The following is a 20,380-nucleotide window of genomic DNA, read 5'->3' as shown; positions in this document are numbered from 1 at the left end:
ACTCATTTGATGATAACAATTACACTCTCCCTATAATTATCTCCCCTGATGTAATCTTTAGATGATAACACTTACACTCTCCATATAATTATCTCCCCTGATGTAATCTTTAGATGATAACACTTACACTCTCCTTATAATTATCTCCCCTGATTCATTATATGATCAAACGTACTTACACTCTCCATATAATTATCTCCCCTGATTCATTAGATGATAACACTTACACTCTCCATATAATTATCTCCCCTGATTCATTATATGATAACACTTACACTCTCCTTATAATTATCTCCCCTGATTCATTATATGATAACACTTACACTCTCCTTATAATTATCTCCCCTGATTCATTATATGATAACACTTACACTCTCCTTATAATTATCTCCCCTGATTCATTATATGATAACACTTACACTCTCCTTATAATTATCTCCCCTGATTCATTATATGATAACACTTACACTCTCCTTATAATTATCTCCCCTGATTCATTATATGATAACACTTACACTCTCCTTATAATTATCTCCCCTGATTCATTATATGATAACACTTACACTCTCCTTATAATTATCTCCCCTGATTCATTATATGATAACACTTACACTCTCCTTATAATTATCTCCCCTGATTCATTATATGATAACACTTACACTCTCCTTATAATTATCTCCCCTGATTCATTATATGATAACACTTACACTCTCCTAGCCTGCCGAAGGTTTCCACTCTCAAAACGAGATTCAAACAAGAGGTTAGGACAACATCCATCTGGTACAGGTTGTGGTATACGGTCACGACTACTCCTCTCTGAGTCATAAACGATCAGCACACCGCGCCATTTACCAGAGTACTGTGATGTTTGATTGTCAAATGTTACTGGAAATTGTAGATCTGCAAATATCAAAGAACAAATCTTAATTAAGTAGAAAGAGTTATACGGTGGTGTTTAAATACAAAATAATCAGCAAATAAAAGGTAATTAATTTTGAGCAGGACATTTTTCAACCTTAGGTGATTTCTAGAATCAACCTCCATGTACCAAAGCAGCATGTGAAGGGACAGGATGGGCGGGACTGAACCTGATGGACACAATGAGACTACTGAGGGACACAAAGGGATGGAATAGGATCAATGTCCATGTATAACAATTCATGCCCTGCCTTTCATAGAAGACATTTTTCATGAAGATGGTGATCCATTTTAAAGTTAATATATAATAGTTGTATCTTATCAAAGAGACACAATTTAACAAAGCATGACAATTTATTGACTCGTGACCTATCCGGGCCTCGAAACTCACGATCTACAGCACCCAATCGCCTAGCCAAACATACCTGCACCTTCTTCCACCGCGCCACATAAACATCCCCAAAAAAGAATGTTTCTATGACGAAGTGATAGTCGGTTCGATATGCTGACATGATCACTGTGGAAATTGTCAAATTAAATCTTTGGATCAACAACACATAGTGCATATGATATTTTGTGTTTAGTATTTCTGACAATATCAAAGAAACACAATTTAATAAAGCATGACAATTTATTGACTAGTTTTGTTATATTAATACATGTACATGCATGAAAAATCTTGGTGTCATGTCCTTTTTTATATAGGATCTCGGTGAACATTTTGTTTTTTTTCTTCAACAAAATATGAGGCGGTTGTCTGTTCCCTACCTTGACAAAAAATAGAGTTATCTTTTCCTTAGCAACAGTAGGGTAACATTGTGAGTGACTTTTTGGCTGAATAAAAAAAAGGTGACTCGCAAAAGAGTCATAATTTTGTCTTTTTTAACTCAATGATCACCCCTGAAATTTCATAATGGACTGGTCTAGTCTTTGATTTAGAAGAGTCTAAATGTGTCTTCAGGGGTGAAAGAGTTCAAACTCACCAGAATCCAGCCAATACTTTAGTACACTATGACACATACAGAAATGGCATAATGTCAAGGATACAGACTAGAATTAATGGACATTAAAAATGTTCCCCGTATTCACAGCAAATTTGTAACAAAGGCTTCTAAAGATAAACAGCGAACATTTCCTTATATAAATGATCATTTGATGTAAACCAATGGCGTTTATATAGAAACATTTATTGAAGACATTGCAGTCTGAAAGGGGTATGCAAGTTTAACTTATATTAATGCATTTTAAAAATGGAAAATCTGCACCAATAAAATCTGTAACCTTGTGAATATTTGCCACAATATACTTCTCGGCAATAGCTTTCTCTCTTTAGCTTCTCCATCTGTTTTTAAGTGTTTTGGCAGGAAGGCAGTATACCAGGGGAATAAAGTGGAACTTTCCTTAGTAACCACCTCTGTATAAAGACCACCTGCTTCATGAGACAACTTACTCAGGTCCCAATGGTCAATTTCAATGTATTTAAACCCGTGTATACAGACCACCTGCTTGATAAGACCACTTTCTAATTCAGGTCCAAAATGGTCAATTCCAATATACTTCAACCTGTGTATAAAGACCACCTGCTTAATAAGACCACTTTCTAATTCGGGTCCAAAATAGTCAATATCAATATAATTCAACCTGTGTATAAAGACCACCTGGCTTTAATGATTATTTTCTCTTGGGTGGTCTTAATAGACAGGTTTGACTGTACTGCGGTATCTCCTTCCATCTGCTAACACTAAGGGCCTAACTTACCATGTTTATGTCGCCGGGCGAGTGGTTCCTTAAAGTTTGGCGAAGTCTTCAAGTGTTTTGGTGTTTCTAACACCTCACTATCATAGAATTTGGGCCAGTAGGGTCCATAAGGCCAGAACTTAATATCCGGAGGTCGCGTTTTATACCGCGAAATAAACTCTTCTAGTTGTTCGGAGTAATTCCAGTAGCTAGTTTTTAGCAGTTTGTTCTGAGCCTGGATTGTATCCAAGCTCCCCTTAGACAAATTCACCATCATGGTGTAATGTTTTCGGCACATGAAAAGTCGTCACTCGGATAATTAACATTCCAATTATAAATCAAAGTAATGAATGTAGGATCACACATTGCACTTCACAATATATCCATATTTTCAATAAATTCTAAAATGTAAAAATTTAATATAATCCACGAATTTCAACATTGAATATCACTTCTGCAACTGTTACAATAAACAGTAGTTGCTACGCTTCAAAATCATTAAATTCTAAAAGTTAAAATTCAATCTAATCCACAAATTTCAACATTGAATATCACTTTTTCCACCATTACTACAAAAAACCGTGGTTGCTACGCGAGATCATCATGTATGTGTTTATGGTTTTACGAAATCTTGTAAATTTAAGTCATCCATCTTGTTTTAACAACTGACTAAATAAATCACACTCACAGTTTTTAAACCAAAACATTTCGAACAAAAAATATAGGGCTGTTGCCAATTGAATTCACTCTATTAATTAAAATCACCATTAATGCTGATACCACACTTATTTACAAGTAAACAACTTGTGTATGAAATGATCTAAAATCACTAATTGGCGAATTCATTAGGCATTTGGCTATTTCGTACTGAATGAACACACGATCTCTAGGTGTTGACATCACAACTGTTTAAAATCCCATCCAAAGTGAACAGCTATAACAGTCTCTTAGCACGTCAACGTAAGATAAAAATGTTGTTCACCAGCACATATACTAAGAAATTAACGACCTTTTGCCTCTTCAGTATGTATACAGGTATGTCTATCTTGTCCATAAAGTTTTCAATTTTCTCCACAGCCCGAATTATCGATAATAAACACACATCAACTTCTCCAAATTTTCTTAGCCACAATCAACACAAACTTTTCATTAAATGTTTTTTTTTAAACTGATCCTTGGTAAGCTAGAGATCCAAGTACAGTATAAACCTATTATACAAAGTAAATATTGTCGCTATCTGATGATCGCTTGGCGTTTCGGTGAAAGCGAATGGGCCCTAATACGCAATGAACACAATGGCTTAGTGTATTATGCCTCACAAATTCAGAAATAAGGGACAGACTACATAAATATAAATAGTTCCGACAACACTACCGCATTGTATTCTAAATTATTAAATTACTTTTCCTTTCCCAGGTGCTGTTAAGTAGAGACCCTACTCTAATTACACAGGATTGAGCAGCGCAATGTATCAGTTATATTTCTTAACACGGTAGCTTTAATTTTAAATGAACTACCGTTCATGACATGGCACTTTGGAAATTTGAAACATTGACTCATTTTGTTCTTGTTTGCACAATAGACAAGCTAATATGTCCCTTTTAGAAATCAGTTTTGGTTTGTGAAAAAAAAATTCTAATTTGATTTTAATCAAAATTTGTATTACGGTAATTTAATAACTATTGTCATCAATTGCTACCTGTCAAAAGTTATATATTGAACTGTTATGAATGCTTATTCAAATACTTTCCAATTTATTTAATACTGACAAATAAATTTAATTTAAAAAGTAACAAAAAAAAGAAGAAATTATTTTTTTTTCATTCAATGATGTGGATTTTTCTATTTATAAAGAAAGTAAATTAGGAATCCATTAAGCTGTAAATAACACTACACACCGATTCTCCGAGTCAACCAGGTCAAAAATGATTCAGAGAATTTCACGGTTGATTGATTCTACTTAATGTAGATTCGGAGTTAATAAATCATGGATCACTGTGGAGGGTTAAAAGATATTTGTATATATCTCCAGTTGGTATGACCTTTTAAACCTCTTCAAATGAAATGTACAAACCTATATCCCAATAAGAAATTTCTATTGCACAATGACCCTTGCCAGGACACAAATTCACATAAAGTGATTTTAACTTAATGACTCCAGATGACGGAATACAATTTATCCTGTAAGAACTTGTCAACTTTTCAGACGTGAAGATGCAAAAATATCCAGAATAAAATGTGATTGTTATAAAGCATCCAGATGACGGAATACACTTTTTCCTATAAGACCTTGTCAAATTTTTGGACTAGAAGTTGCAAAAATATATCCAGAATAAAAAAATTTCAACATGAATATTTCACACTTTCATCAGCTTGATTTTTTTAAATTTCAAAAATATCCAGAATGAAATATTTTATATGAATAACACTTTCATCAGCTCTTTTGTGGTTTCATTGCACTCGTTGTCGCCGATTTCTCATCCGAGTCTTCTTTATCCTTTTCTTTTTCTGACGATTCCTTGTGCTCTTGCCTGATAGCCGCCCGCTGTCGCTGCCGTGAAAGTGAGGCTGACGAGAGATATAGATGAGCAATTGTAAAAGATTTCCGTCGGAAACTGTTTCCTTCGAGATTATGAATATGTATAGTCTGTGTCTGTCTATTCGTCCCTCCGCTGTTCTTATCCTGTCCAGTATTCATTGTTTGTCGTTCGTTACTTATGTCTCTCTGTCGTGCCACCCGACCAAAACTCATACTGTTACCACTGCTGCAAACTTTCGATCAATTTTTCTAACTATTTTATCGGCTAAAAATAGCAGGCTTCTGTTTGTGTTTGCAACATATCAATTAATCACGTTTTATGACCTTCATTAAAATCTTTACCACCATGAAAAAAAAAATAGAAAGAAAAATCAAAAAGAAAAATTTCAAGTAATTGCCACTGAATGTTATCAGAGTATTAATACAACACTGACTTATCAATTGGATTATGTCGAAGTATGTAATATATCAAATTTAAAATATATGTTCTCCACGATATAGGCGTTACTAGACAACACATAAGTGTTCATATAGCCAACACCTCGGGTCCAACTAGTGAAACCCTCTATTGTGATATAGCCATACACCAGGTCAGGCTTCAAAGCCTAACAAATATCGACGAAAAAGAACTTTCATCCATTCCAAATGTTCAGCGTCAAACCACAATTCATTATTGAGTTTATATTTAATAACAGCTGGCACACTTTCTTTAAAGTCACCAATAAAATGCTGTTAAAACTAGCCCTAAGTCAACATACTATTTTCCCTGTTTGTTTTATGCTATTGTTGAGAGATCAGTGAAAGAAAATACTTGTGTACTCATGAATGTTCTCTGACACGGATAATACAATTCCTTTGCACTGAACGAATTTCAAGTGTATGACCGAGGAAAAACGTATTGGGTCACATTCACTTTCACAAGAAAACATGAAAACTGATCACAAGCCCTTGTCGACATTGGTAAAAAATTCCTTAAAAGTATTTGTTTTCTGGGTGAGTTAATCCTGTAATGTTCTTGTTCGCACATCCAATTCAAAATGTAGTCACCGTTGTCAGAAAATCGTTATCAGTGCAGTAGGGGTTTATTTTCCGGAGAATATATTACATATTGGGGTACTTATCAAAAAGGAAAGTCCTTCAGCAAAGCCATAGCTACTTGAACATCGGCAGAATATGCCGCTTCTTAAACGCCGGGGTCCATGTTGTTTAAATGTCCCAATACACAGTCGTTTAGGGGCGACCATAGTGTCCACTCGAATTATGAATATTCAAAGTCAACAATCTTTTGCGGTTCTCATGAGCTGTTTACAACTAATAACCCACGAATATTGCTTTATATTCACGTCGGCTTGTTGAGAATTTAAAACTTGGCTTCGATTCATCCCAAAATTGTCAGGTTTAAAAGTCATATACCTTATATATTTACACACAAACCCGTAATACCCCACTTATGTACATTAAATGTCTCAGATTTAGATTTATTTTATGCTTTTTTGAGCTTTACTTGATTAAATGATCTTTGCCTCCATTGAATTGCCAGAGCCTTGAAGTTCCGTAATATCAAAATGTCTATTTAAGGTTTCAGTTCTGTATGAAAATTTCATCTCGGCAATTTAGTATGCAAATTCAAGGCTTTATATCTCAAATATCATTATTATGAAACGAGATTTGCTAAATCTTTCCCTGAAGGAAATCAATTTCAAATTACCACCTGTGCTCTGTTCACAGATGAGCCAATAAACTCAAACGAAAACCTGCATTTAGCACTTAGAAGTATCATTCCTTAACATATTAACTTATTTTACACACCCCTGAATATAAATATGAACTTACCAATTCCATGTCAGGAATAGTCCATTACAAATGTGTAGGGTGAATAATAAGTTGAATTAAGTCAAGATTGTATTAAAGCTATTGGTAAGTTGAATTATCCTTGAATTTCCCTTGTATTATAAAATCACTATAAGTTCACCAAGAAACACATCAACTTTTTCTGAAAGATGATCAAATATCATTTACTTTTTTTTTTTTATCATTTACTTTTCGTAACAAAAAAAAATCTCAAAAGATTTCAAAAGACTTTATTATCAGACTTATTCAAAAGACTTAATTATCAGACTTATAATTAATTTTAGAATCTATGTTATCATTGAATAAACCGATAGTTTCTTGAAAGATATACATGTTTTTATTTCTTAGAAATAATCTAAAAAAATTTAAAAGAAAATACAAAATGATTGAGTTGATTTAATTTAAAAAGAAAGGTGTACATATATAATTCAATAGTTTGAACAGTCTCCAATTTTTGTCAAGTATTGTATAGAAATTCTCTTTAGCACAAATTGATTTCAAGTTTGCCACCAATTCAGTACAACACAATCTTGTAATGGGACCTTTTAGAAGATCAATTATTATTCAATTAAAACAGGAAAACTAGCTGTATACATAAAGAAACCCCAGGGTAACAGGAACAATGGAAATGAAATTCTCACCTTCAGTTTATTTGAACTTGTAAATTATTAATTTGTACAACAAAAATATCAACAAAGTATATATATGACAAGCTATTGAAGGCCAATGATCTTACCATATTCGACCCAATGACCACCAAGGACAGTCGAAAAATTAAAAAATGAAGGGGTGCTTAATATAACTAAATATGGGCTAATCTTTTATAAAATTATTACTCAGATAAATCGTTAATCAATTTAAAAAAAGAAAAAAGAAGTTTTCATAGTTTCAGTCTATATAAAACACAAATTGAGGCTTTAAATAAAAAGGGAAAGGGGTGCTTATATGGATGGCTTCAAATACGGTATGTTGGTTAACCATCTTATTAAATTCTCTCAAATTGTGACAACATTGCTGGATTTCTTTTCAAATCTATGCAAGTGTTTTTTTTAGTAACTCAGGTATCAGGTTTTTTGCAACCAAGAAAATAGATTTGCATCTATACTTTAGAATAAGATCGATGAATTCAGTATACCTCTGAGTTTCCAAAAAAGTATGTCTGATCAATATGAAATTCACATAGTGCTTTTCTGCTTCTAAAAAGCACACTTGGCTTTCATTGACATTGGGGGTGTGTGTGTGTGGGGAGGGTGGGGGGTGGGGGGTATGTGTGTGGGGAGGGTAGGGGGTATGTGTGTGGGGAAGGTGGGGGGGGGGTATGTGTGTGGAGAAGGTGGGGGGAAGGTGGGGGTATGTGTGTGGGGAAGGTTGGGGGTATGTGTGTGGGTAGAGTGGGGGTGGGGGTGGGGGTATGTGTGTGAGGAAGGTAGGGTGAAGGTGGGGGGTATGTGTGAGGGGAGGGTGGGGAGTTGGGGGTATGTGTGTGGGGAGGGTGGGGGTGGGGGGTATGTGTGTGGCTTCCTTTTCCAGACCGGACATGGAAATTAGGCATTGGATTATACCTGCCCAAAAACCAAAACTTAAAAATATCAGCCAATAAAACTGGTTTTGAAATTATTGCAAAATATTTTTAGGTTTATTATTGAAACAATACACTTAATTGCCTTACATCGAGATTATTGGGGTGGCGATAAAGGTTCCTTTCCCTGATCAGACATGAAAAGTTTATTATTCTATTCCTCAAATCTTATCTTTTATGCTCTCTACCCATCAGAGCAGGACAAAGCCATCCATGGCATCAAAAATAGAAGTCTCGATCTGTCATGAATTTACTTTTTATTTGATTGCCCTATTAAGCTTTTTAATTTGCTTTTGAACTAATTGCAATTGGTTATAAGGGCCCTTCTTTTTTGTAAGTACCCAATATTTCAGCTCAGAATGAAAACTGTTTATGTTTCAAGTTCATGATAGCAAGTATAGTTATAATTACTTAAGTATTGTGTAGATAAATCTTTAAAACTTACAAAAGTCTAATCTAAATTCTTTAACAGAAATTAGTTCATCATAACTGTAATGTAGTATGTTTATTTAAGTATAGTGAAGATCAAACTTAAATTCTTCGACTTACAAAAGTCTAAATTCTTTGACAGAAATTAGTTCGTTATAACTGTAGTATAGTATATTTATCTAAGTATAGTGAAGATCAAACTTAAATTCTTCGACTTACAAAAGTCTAAATTCCTTGACAGAACGATAGATCCCACCTGTATATACTTTTCGTAAATCTATGTCATTGGTTCCAGTTCATTAACTAAACAGTTCTCCATTTCTTTTTTAAAGAATTACCATACACCTAATAGGCAGCTATAACAATATTTATCTACATGTAAACATTGATATATACATACATATATAAAATGTCGGTGATAAATACCCTGAAACTAATTTTCCCCAGGAGAAATTTTTACAAAGGTGATTATGGAATTAAAATTTGTACAGACACCCTTGCTTTAGTCAAATTGCAATATTTGGACACAAACTACATGTTAATTGGCTTTACCATTCAGCTAATTCTCTGTCACTCCGATCGTGTTGTTGATAGTGTATGTTTGGCGTCTCCGAATGTTGTTAATGAATACACGGTACCCCTTATTCCTGACAAAACAGGCTACACATACGATTTAATTAGCAATGAAATATCATATATTGCTCATCCCAAATTACCAATATGTCATTTGTGGGGATAATTTTTCCTTATTAAAGAATCAATGATAATACATAAGCTATATATAGTTTACACCAGTTTTTTAGGACTATATTCTAGAATCATAACATTTCATTTATTATAAATACATATTTGTACATGTAAACCAGTTTTAAGGGCTACATTTTTGTTTAAACCATTCAACCCTGAAATTTCATAATAGACTGTCCCAGGTCTTGAAGTAGAAGAGTCCAAATGTGTTTTCAGGGGTGTATGAGTTAAAGCTAAGATAGATCCAAGATGAAATCAAATAAAAGGTCATTAATAGAATCCGACCTTGGAGATAACTCAATGTTGGTATTATAAGGCCAAAAAAATTTATATGCATGTTTCAGGTGACTGAAAAATATAGGGTAGGTTGGTCGGGATTTTTTTCATTTTTTTTTTTTTAATTTTTCTAGGAGGGGTGGGGGAGGAGTTGAGTTGCTTTATTACTACATTGCAAAGTAATTTAGTAATACATGTAATTTGTCATTCAGGCTCTAGGCTAGTTAGAAGTCTTTTATTTCTCATTACCATATTCGAAATTGAACTTTATCTTGATAAACTTAAAGCATGCGTAAAAAACTAAGTTGACAACTTCACACACAACATTTTTGTTTTGAAAAAGTGTGATGAAATAGCTAGGGTCGGAAGTAAAAACTAGGGTAGGTAGGGGTACCTGAAACATACATATTTTTGTTTAGGCCTAAATTATAGAGACTGGGAAACGTGAAATTAAGTTGCTACGGAATAAGTTTTGTTTATAGTCTCCCCTTCTGCAAATACTCATTTCAAATCTAATTTGACAATTAAATATCGTTTTTTTCCTCACAAAGTTCTTCAATTATTTTCTTTATTTTCCACAGCCGACATAACAATTTAGTATATTATCATGTGGCACGGAGGATAAACAAACTGTATTGAGTTTATATCATAATGTCATTATACCAAATCATATAATCAGATTGGTAAACACTTCTAAGAGTACATTGGCCCCATAATGCATAATATTTGTGAATATTCAATAACTAAATTAGCGTTATTATAGGTCGTATGAAAGACTAAATTTTAAATATTATAGAACTATGTTTCTCTATTATCTACAGAAGAATGTGAAATGTTTGCATAGCCGTGATTAGATTTTCATCATCTCGATTAAAGTGAAATTGCTATGAAGAATTCATATGAAATAATTATGTAGTCAAGTAATGGGAGGCGTTATCCATGAGCTTAAGCTATGAGAAAATTGTCATCCGATTCGTTCACACTAAAATGAAACTGAATCTCGTTATTAATAATCCATGAAATTAAAACTGATAAATGACAAAACAAACAAATTTTTATATTACAATTTTTTTCTTGGGGGAGTTTTTTGTTGTACACAAGCATGTGTCAAAAGTTCAAGGGGCAGATAAGATATTTATAAGGCTACTTTTACATGTACATGTACATATTACTAGAGAATTTTTGATAAAGGGCGACATCTCCCTGTTTGGTTATCGTTACTGGCTCCTGTGGATTTTAATTGTATACATTCCCTCTGTTCTTATTGATTACAGTGTTTCCCACTAAGTAAGTAAATAGACTGGTCCATATCATTAAATGAATCGGTCCTTTCTCACTTGGCTCAGTCATCTACTTTACTTAAAATTATTTACTATGATCTACATTGGTGATAAACTTATTGGAAATTTTCTAAGTGAAAATAAATCCAATTTTGAAAATGGAAAAAAAAACTTGCTCAAACTAAATAAATTTCTTAGTAATACTAAGGGGAGATAACTGATGAATGATTCCTATCTATAACCAAAAAGGGAGATAACCAATTATATATTGTTTCTTCAATCAAAGGTGAGATAATACAGGGTGTAGAGATCCCAAAATGACAAAATTCTTCAAGTGATTATGACATCATAAAACTCACGTCAAATAATGACATCATAGTCATCGGATGGTGGGACTAATCGACGGTAATTTGTACTTTACCCACATTGTTTTGCGATAGTGAAACCCCTGCAGTATTGATGAGATTTTTTTCTACAATTAGAAGGGAGATAAAGATGATTGGTTCCTTTTTACAATCGAAAGGGGGAGATAATATTTCTTTTTACATTGATAGATTTCTTTCTTCAAGCAAAAGAGATGACTGATGAAAAATTTCTTTCTACAACTAAAGGTCGAAATAACAGACAATAATTCCCCATATCAACACAAAAGGGAGATAACTTACTCCCATAACTTAACTTATATCTATAGATTGACGCTTGATTCCCTTCTGCGGTTCATCTCCAACCTTCTAGTAAACATTTGCTTATGGAAGTCCTATATAATAGCATGTATGTTCATGTTTAATGAATTCAGCTCTAAAATGGATTAAAATTGTTCTGTGATTTACATAGACAATGTATAAACAGATGTGCTAAAATTTCCTATAGTGATACCAATTCTTATCGACATGATACGTCACTTTAACATTTTAAAACCTCTTAGTCTTAATAGTTATAATGTCAGATAAAATCTATGTGTTCTGAGAGCCTTTTGTCTGTACATTTTAAGTATATGGTTACTTATAACTTTTATGATGTTTTAATTGTCATTTTCAGCATTTTGAGGACTATGCTTAGTAAGATTTTAGTTTATTTCTGTTTTACATTCAACAGTCAGTGCAGAGTTGTTATATTTTCCCAACAGTATGTATCATCCACCCTCCGTATCAGGTCACTTGCACTCAATATCAGGTTACACTCCCTCCATATCTAGTCACTAAACCTCCATATCTGGTCACTCTCCCTCCATATCTAGTCATTAAACCTCCATATCAGGTCACTAGCCCTCCATATCTAGTCATTCAACTTCCATATCAGGTCACTTTCCCACCATATCAGGTCACTAGCCCTACATATCAGGTCACACTCCCTCCATATCTGGTAACTTGACCTCCATATCAGGTCACTAGCCCTACATATCAGGTCACACTCCCTCCATATCTGGTCACTCAACCTCCACATCTGGTCACTCAACCTCCATATCTGGTCAATCAACCTCCATGTCTGGCCAATCAACCTCCATGTCTGGTCAATCAACCTCCATGTCTGTTCAATCAACCTCCATGTCTGGTCATCATCAACCTCCATGTCTGGTCAATCAACCTCCATGTCTGGCCAATCAACCTCCACGTCTGGTCAATCAACCTCCATGTCTGGTCAATCAACCTCCATATCTGGTCAATCAACCTCCATGTCTGGTCAATCAACCTCCATGTCTGGTCAATCAACCTCCATGTCTGGTCAATCAACCTCCATGTCTGGCCAATCAACCTCCATGTCTGGTCAATCAACCTCCATGTCTGGTCAATTCAACCTCCATATCTGGTCACTCAACCTCCATATCTGTTCAATCAACCTCCATATCTGGTCAATCAACCTCCATATCTGTTCAATAAGCCTCCATATCTGTTCAATCAACCGCCACATCTGGTAACTCAACCTCCATATCTGGTCAATCAACCTCCATATCTGGTCAATCAACCTCCATATCTGGTCACTCAACCTCCATATCTGTTCAATCAACCTCCATATCTGGTCAATCAACCTCCATATCTGTTCAATAAACCTCCATATCTGGTCAATCAACCTCCATGTCTGGTCACGCAATCTCAATGCCTGGTCAATTAACCTCCATGTCTGATCAATTAACCTCCATATCTGATCAATTAACCTCCATATTTGATCAATCAACCTCCATGTCTGGCCAATCAACCTTCATGTCTGGTCAATCAACCTCCATATCAGGTCACTTAACCTCCATATCTGGTAACTTGACCTCCATATCAGGTCACCTGACTTCCATATCTGGTCACTCGACCTTCATATCAGGTCAGTGGCCTACCATATCAGGGTTGTATATATTTGAAATCTATGTAAGCCAGTTGCTAGGCAGTACTGACTGTTTGTCATTGTTTTTCTCTGGGTACTCCAGCTACCAACCATTTTCAAAACCTGGCAAGTCCTTAAAAAGCCCTCTGTTTATAAGACTTGGATAAAAAACAAACCATTTATTTATTTATTACTACAAGACCTCAAAAACACACTTATAACCCAATCTAAATTGAGTGTCATTCAATCATAAAATCAGATTATCTATTTGTCATTTGAAATTAACTTCTACTAAATAGATTATATCCTCAGCATTAAGAGTACACACAGAGCTTACATTATGGAGGTAATTCCGAAAGTAAACAACCATTTCTACCCACCACTAAATAGAGATCAATTTGTGTATTAATACTTAGTTATAGAGACTACCACTCTACTTTCCTTCCACCCTCCTTTCTTTCTTGTCTTCTCTCTTTCTTCCTTCCTTTTCTTTTAACCCCCTTTCTTTTTTGTCTCCTTTCTCACCCCTTTTCTTTCTTTCCTCCTTTCTTCTCTATTTTCCTTCCACCCTCTTTATTCTTCCCTCCTTTCTTTCTTCTCTCTTTCCTTTCTTTTCTCCTTTCCTTCCATCTCCCTTCTTTCTTTCCTCCTTTCCTTCCACTCTTCTTTCTTTCTTCCTTCATTCACTTGTTTCTTCAGTCCTTTATCTCTTCCATGACACTTTCGATACATGGACACTATGAAATACTCTTTTGCTATTAGTTGAATTAAAATAAAGAATGGTGAAAAACAAAACTACTTGTCTGCTTCAATTTAATAATTTGGCCATGATACATTAAAAGTCTCTAGAATTAGTGGCACAATCAGCATCCTTCAATTTTTTGGGTTTTTTTTATTGTTTTTTTTAGTACACTGGCTATTCAAGAACTTAAATGTTACCATGTAGACCATTCTCCTGTCAATAGGTATCTGATCTACTGCAGTTATGACCAGAGGTGCGTTAGAAGTACAGTAATTCTATCACTACATTGGCAATCTACATGTACCCTGTCTGTGTACACTGTGAAGTGAGCTGTCAGGGTACTAACAACAACAGGTAAATTTACAGCATTCAAATGTGATAGAATGTAGAACTATTATATCAAACCATACTGTAGGGGGTGGGGGTGGGGGGGTCAGTCTATAACAGTGGGTATCAGTCGCAGAGGGTATCAATCCCGGAGGGTATCAGTCCCGGAGGGTATCAGTCCCAGAGGGTATCAGTCCCGGAGGGTATCAGTCCCAGAGGGTATCAGTCCCAGAGGGTATCAGTCCCAGAGGGTATCAGTCCCAGAGGATATCAGTCCCGGAGGGTATCAGTCCCGGAGGGTATCAGTCCCAGTCCCGGAGGGTATCAGTCCCGGAGGGTATCAGTCCCAGAGGGTATCAATCCCGGAGGGTATCAGTCCCAGAGGGTATCAGTCCCAGAGGGTATCAGTCCCGGAGGGTATCAGTCCCAGAGGGTATCAGTCCCAGAGGGTATCAGTCCCAGAGGGTATCAGTCCCAGAGGGTATCAGTCCCAGAGGGTATCAGTCCCAGAGGGTATCAGTCCCAGAGGGTATCAGTCCCGGAGGGTATCAGTCCCAGAGGGTATCAGTCCCGGAGGATATCAGTCCCGGAGATTATCAATCCCGGAGGGTATCAATCCCGGAGGGTATCAGTCCCAGAGGGTATCAGTCCCAGAGGGTATCAGTCCCGGAGGGTATCAGTCCCAGAGGGTATCAGTCCCGGAGGATATCAGTCCCGGAGGATATCAGTCCCGGAGGGTATCAGTCCCGGAGAGTATCAATCCCGGAGGGTATCAGTCCCATCAAAGCTCCAAAAGGCAGGTAACTCCAAGGGCATCAAAGTTCCAAAAGGGAGGTAACTCCAAAGGCATCAAAGTTCCACAAGGGAGATATATAATGCAACAGGGCAACAGTCCTTTTTAAAGTAAAGGGAGGGTTGGCTAGATTTGACCCTCCCCCCTTCCTCCCCCACTTGACCCCCATCCCATTCACTCCTAATTCAGACAGGTAAACTGCCTTCTAATGTATGCATTAGATTTAGTTGAAAAAGAGTGACCAAGAAACAGTTAGAGTCAAATAGGTGGTAAACAATACACTAAACATTAATAACAATACGAGATTACGATATCTACACCCCATTGTGATGAAAACAAATTGATAAAAGTAAACTACCTCCCTTGTCAGGACGAATTATCCTACAGATTGTATTCACCTGTAATTTTACCGGCGGGTAACGATGGATTAATAGTTTTCACCACCAGGGGGCAGTGTAGATCTCGGTTTTAAAATGACAATCAGAACACAACAAAGTAAATCCACAATGTGCAGACATTATGAATCGAACAATAGCATATTGTTTATGTCTTTGATGGTTTATGTCAGGCAGTTATAGTTAGACATCTGGTATGTACAATTCTCAGCGGGAGGGTTGCTCTCCTTATACAAAACATTTCTTCAAACAGAAATTCCTTTCCGAGTGTTAAAAGAGGTACAATAATCAATTGTACAGGTGTTATTACAGATGTCATGATCTGTAAATAATAATTATTCATATCTATATGCCTACTTGATATAGCTAATACATCATTTGGAAAAATCATTTCAATTATCAGGCAGCATTCTTAAGTATTCGATATCCATAGTTTGATGCAAATTTCAATTTCTTTTTGTGAATTTCAATATAAATTCAATAGCCTTTTTTTAATAAGTTTAATACGTATCATTAATAAATGATCATAATGCTATATATGTAGGGGGTGCGGAGAGCAGTTTGAGATGATCAAACATTATAATTATTACTATATATAGCCATCCACTTCTGGGTTGTGGGTATGTTAGCTGACAGTAGGTCGGTGGGTTTTCTCTGGTAACTGCAGCTTTCCACCATCTCCTAAACCTTTCCTAAATGTTAATCAAATATAATTAATTTTCTCTTTGTTTCAGGCTTTCTGATTGGCCTATTCATTTTTTTTATTCCACAATGAGAATCCGAGAATGGCGCGGAAACCCTGCAAGTTTGCAAACTTTTGTGAGAATCTGCTACCCCGATGAAATTAAAAAATAGTGACTTCAATGCTTGATAATAACACAAATCCAACAAATAACCACAGCGATCCACCTCCAGATAGCGATTTTGAAAGCCACAAGGAGCACTTGCCAGGTCGTTGGTTTATCTCCCGGTACTCTGGCTTTTGTCCACCTCCTTAACCAGAACCCAGTTTCAAAAATTTTCCTACAATTTAAGGAATCCCTTTACTTTGAATCCGTAGGAAAACACTACAGATTTTAAGAAAAGCTCTCTAACTTTTTCCTTAACTTCTGTAACGCTTTTCAATGGAGAATTTTACGTTAAGGAATTCCTTAAAAGTTACAGAATTTTCGAGGGCCCTGGTACGTCCATAAATGACCCTGGCTCATAGGACAATAAAACAAACACTACAGATTTTACGAAAAGCTCTCTTACTTTTTTCTTAACTTCTATATCGCTTTTCAATGGAGAATTTTACGTTAAGGAATTCCTTAAAAGTTACAGAATTTTCGAGGGCTCTGGTACGTCCATAAATGACCCTGGCTCATAGGACAATAAAACAAAAAAAATCTCATAACATCATTAATATGATAACTTAATTGACTGAGTATATATGTATATGAAACTACTGATTTATGCAATATTACAAAAGCATCCTGTTACCTTTAAAAGGTTAATAAAATTTATGGTAATCTTATTTCAAACAATGATTTATATAGAATAAAGAAACTATAGAAAATCTGCATGTCTAAAAATTCTTTGATCCTGAAAGCTTTTAACTTTTTTGCGGTGGAGTGATTCATTCTTCGTCAGTAAACCAATCCTGTTTCCAAGCAACCAGTTCTCATAAAACACGGGCGGTTTATAACTGTAAAATTCATAAACTTATCGGGGGAAATTAAATTAATCACTTTTATCCCTGCTAGAAACCTGCTTTAGATCACAGTCACTTGACGAAAATCAATATCTGAATGTTTTACTTGATTAACACCTGTCCTGAACAACAGGTTAAGAGCCACGAAGAAACTCGTTATAATAAATACTATGGAATATGCTATTTCACAAATTCTACTATAATAATATCCGCAGCATTTACAATTAATTTTCATTAGAAGCAAAATCAATTGTGTTTCCCAACGAAAATATCAAATCCCACATCTTCAGAAAAAGTAAATGTAAATTAAAGTCCCTTATCACATGTTTGGAAAAGGTTAATGTAAATCAACGTCCCTAATTATGTATTATTAAAAGACTCTTTCATATGTGGATATGAATTAAGGATAGGGATATTCTACCCGATCCTTCATATCCACATATGAAAGAGTATTTTTCTCTCATACCTCGTCATTTTATTGCAATTTTACTATTTTTTGTCTGCCATTTTGAAATAAATTCGAAAAAAAACGTGACTGCAAATCAGATCTCCATAAATGAAAATTGCATGACATTTTCAACGCAAATTCCGTTGTTTGTACCTTTTAAAGTTAATCCACCCTAGTTTCTGAAAAAAAAAGTTAAAATTGTACCTAGAAAATAGTAAATTTATTGACACTGTGACGTCACGAGGCTTTACTGCATGGGTAGCCATACAATACAGCCTCAGGCGACATGTGATTATTACCCTAGACCAGCCAGTATTACACAAGTAGGTATGAGAGAAATTATATTGAAGTTCTGACAATCTTAAATGGACAAATATACAAAGTATAAAGTTTCAGCATCATATACCGCTATACATGTCATAGATACTTTTATATCCAATGTAGCTCAAAGGTCAAACTTATGTCAAAGTGACCTTTAAGATTTGTTATGCATCACCTCTTTTAGGTGGAGTTAAATTTTAGGCAAGAATTAAGTTCTGTGCTGTTTTAGATCAATACATGGAAGAAAAAATAATGGATGAAAATGACGCAAACTATGTATTTCGAGTACTGGGAGCTGCGCTGGCTGAGTGGTTAAGATATCCTAACACATAGCCATAAGCCTTATGGTTGCGAGGTCAAATCTCATGTGGGACAGTTGCCAAGCACTAGGTACTGACCGCAATCAATGTTTTTTCTCTGGGTACTCCGACTTTCCTCCACAAACAAACCTGGCACTGACTCTAACCCCCGGCTTTTAAAAGGACGTTAAACTAATCAAACCGAACCTAATCTTTTAGGTGGACTACGTATCAGGTAAAAAGTATTTTATTGTTTTTTATTATAAAAGATGGAAACAAAGAGGGACAGATGAACATGACACAGACTTATAATCCCTATGTTATCCAATTGAGGAGCAATAAGCAGAACTACACACAGTTATAGATATGATAATTAAGTAGATTACAGCCTCGCTGACCCCTTTTATTGACACTAAACAAATTTTCTGTGTAATATTGCAGTTTTTTACACTTGTGAAGGGCGTGACCTTGATTCCAAATTGGAATATCCAGTTTCAAAGTATACACCAGTTTATCTAAATCTCGTTAAGTCTATTATGTTCGAACGTTATATTTTAAATATTTACACACTTCGGAGATTTGGGGCCTGGACTCACAGACACTAATGAGACAATCTTGAGTACCTGGATCATTTACAGCACAGTAAATAAAAGTAAGGCAAATTAAGTTTACTTTCACTGTTTACCAAGACCACAAGACCAAATTCTGTCTCTAGTTCTTTTGCATTTCTATAAATGGTAGGCCGTAGGTCAAAGGTGAAAGGTCAGGTCATGGAAAATTTTGAAAGTGAAAGAGAATTTGAAGGAGGATCATTTTTCTGTTACTTCATTCTCAGGGCTGCGGTAAAAGTGGTTAATAGGTCTTGTCAAGGCCTCTATTTCTGAGTCACGAGTTTGAATCCCATGTGGGGCAGTTGCCGGGTGACTAGACCATTGGTCAGTGGTTTTTTCTCCAGGTACACCAATTTTCCTCCATTCCCATCAAACCTAGCATGTCCTTAAATGAACCTGGCTGTTAATTGGACATTTTAACTAAACCAAATAATTATCGTTAACAGGATTTCCCCATCTAAATATCAGACTCCCTACTTCTAACTGGATATTGGAACAATCTTTCTAGACTGCCCAACATGGGATTCAAACTTGCGACCCAAAGGTGGTTTGGTTTTGGTCTTATTAGTTTAAAGATGCTCCACCGTTGATAGATTATAAATGATACTCATCATTTGAACAACGATTGGTGTTAAATCGTGTATATATATGTCTAATTAACACAAAAAATAATATAAAACAATTTGTTTTGCTTTTAGTTCACGCGCAGTCAGAACTTCATTCTATATAGAACAGAGTACCACAGAATTTTTTCGGGATGTCTTAAAATCGTCTGATCCTGTTTTTGACAGTGAAAAAATACCATTTCTAAGCGGTGGAGCATCTTTAACGTCCTATTAACAGCTAACCAGGGTCATTTAAGGACAGGCCAGGTTTGTTGGTGGAGGAAACCCTGAGTCCCCAGAGAAAAACCACTGACCAACGGTCAGTACCTAGCAACTGCTCCACATTGGATTCAAACTTGTCACCCAGAGGTGAAGGGCTTGTGATAATATGTCAGGACATTTTGCTAACCACTTGGCTGTTGCGGCCCCAGTGCAGTGAAAAGAACAAGAAGCATAAAATATAAGATTGCTACAAAAACC

The 20,380-nt window shown here is 35.5% G+C and overlaps 1 protein-coding gene across 22 annotated transcripts in view; it reads right to left on the bottom strand.

The window, feature by feature from the left end:
• The window catches only part of LOC138309051 (uncharacterized), a 115,523-nt gene that overhangs the window by 36,851 nt on the left and 58,292 nt on the right, over positions 1-20,380 (bottom strand). For 21 of the 22 annotated variants that reach the window (XM_069250152.1, XM_069250154.1, XM_069250157.1 and 18 more), the window contains exon 5: positions 708-900. In XM_069250152.1, the coding sequence (XP_069106253.1) occupies positions 708-900 (193 nt within the window). Of the gene's footprint in view, positions 1-707; positions 901-2,676; positions 6,439-20,380 lie in introns of those variants that run through there. The other variant, XM_069250173.1, reaches the window with a different exon arrangement.

Source organism: Argopecten irradians, chromosome 15 (genome assembly GCF_041381155.1).
Source record: "Argopecten irradians isolate NY chromosome 15, Ai_NY, whole genome shotgun sequence".
Classification (NCBI taxonomy): domain Eukaryota; kingdom Metazoa; phylum Mollusca; class Bivalvia; order Pectinida; family Pectinidae; genus Argopecten; species Argopecten irradians.
The sequence above is the reverse complement of the archived record's forward strand: the minus strand, read 5'-3'. Positions and strand labels throughout refer to the sequence as shown.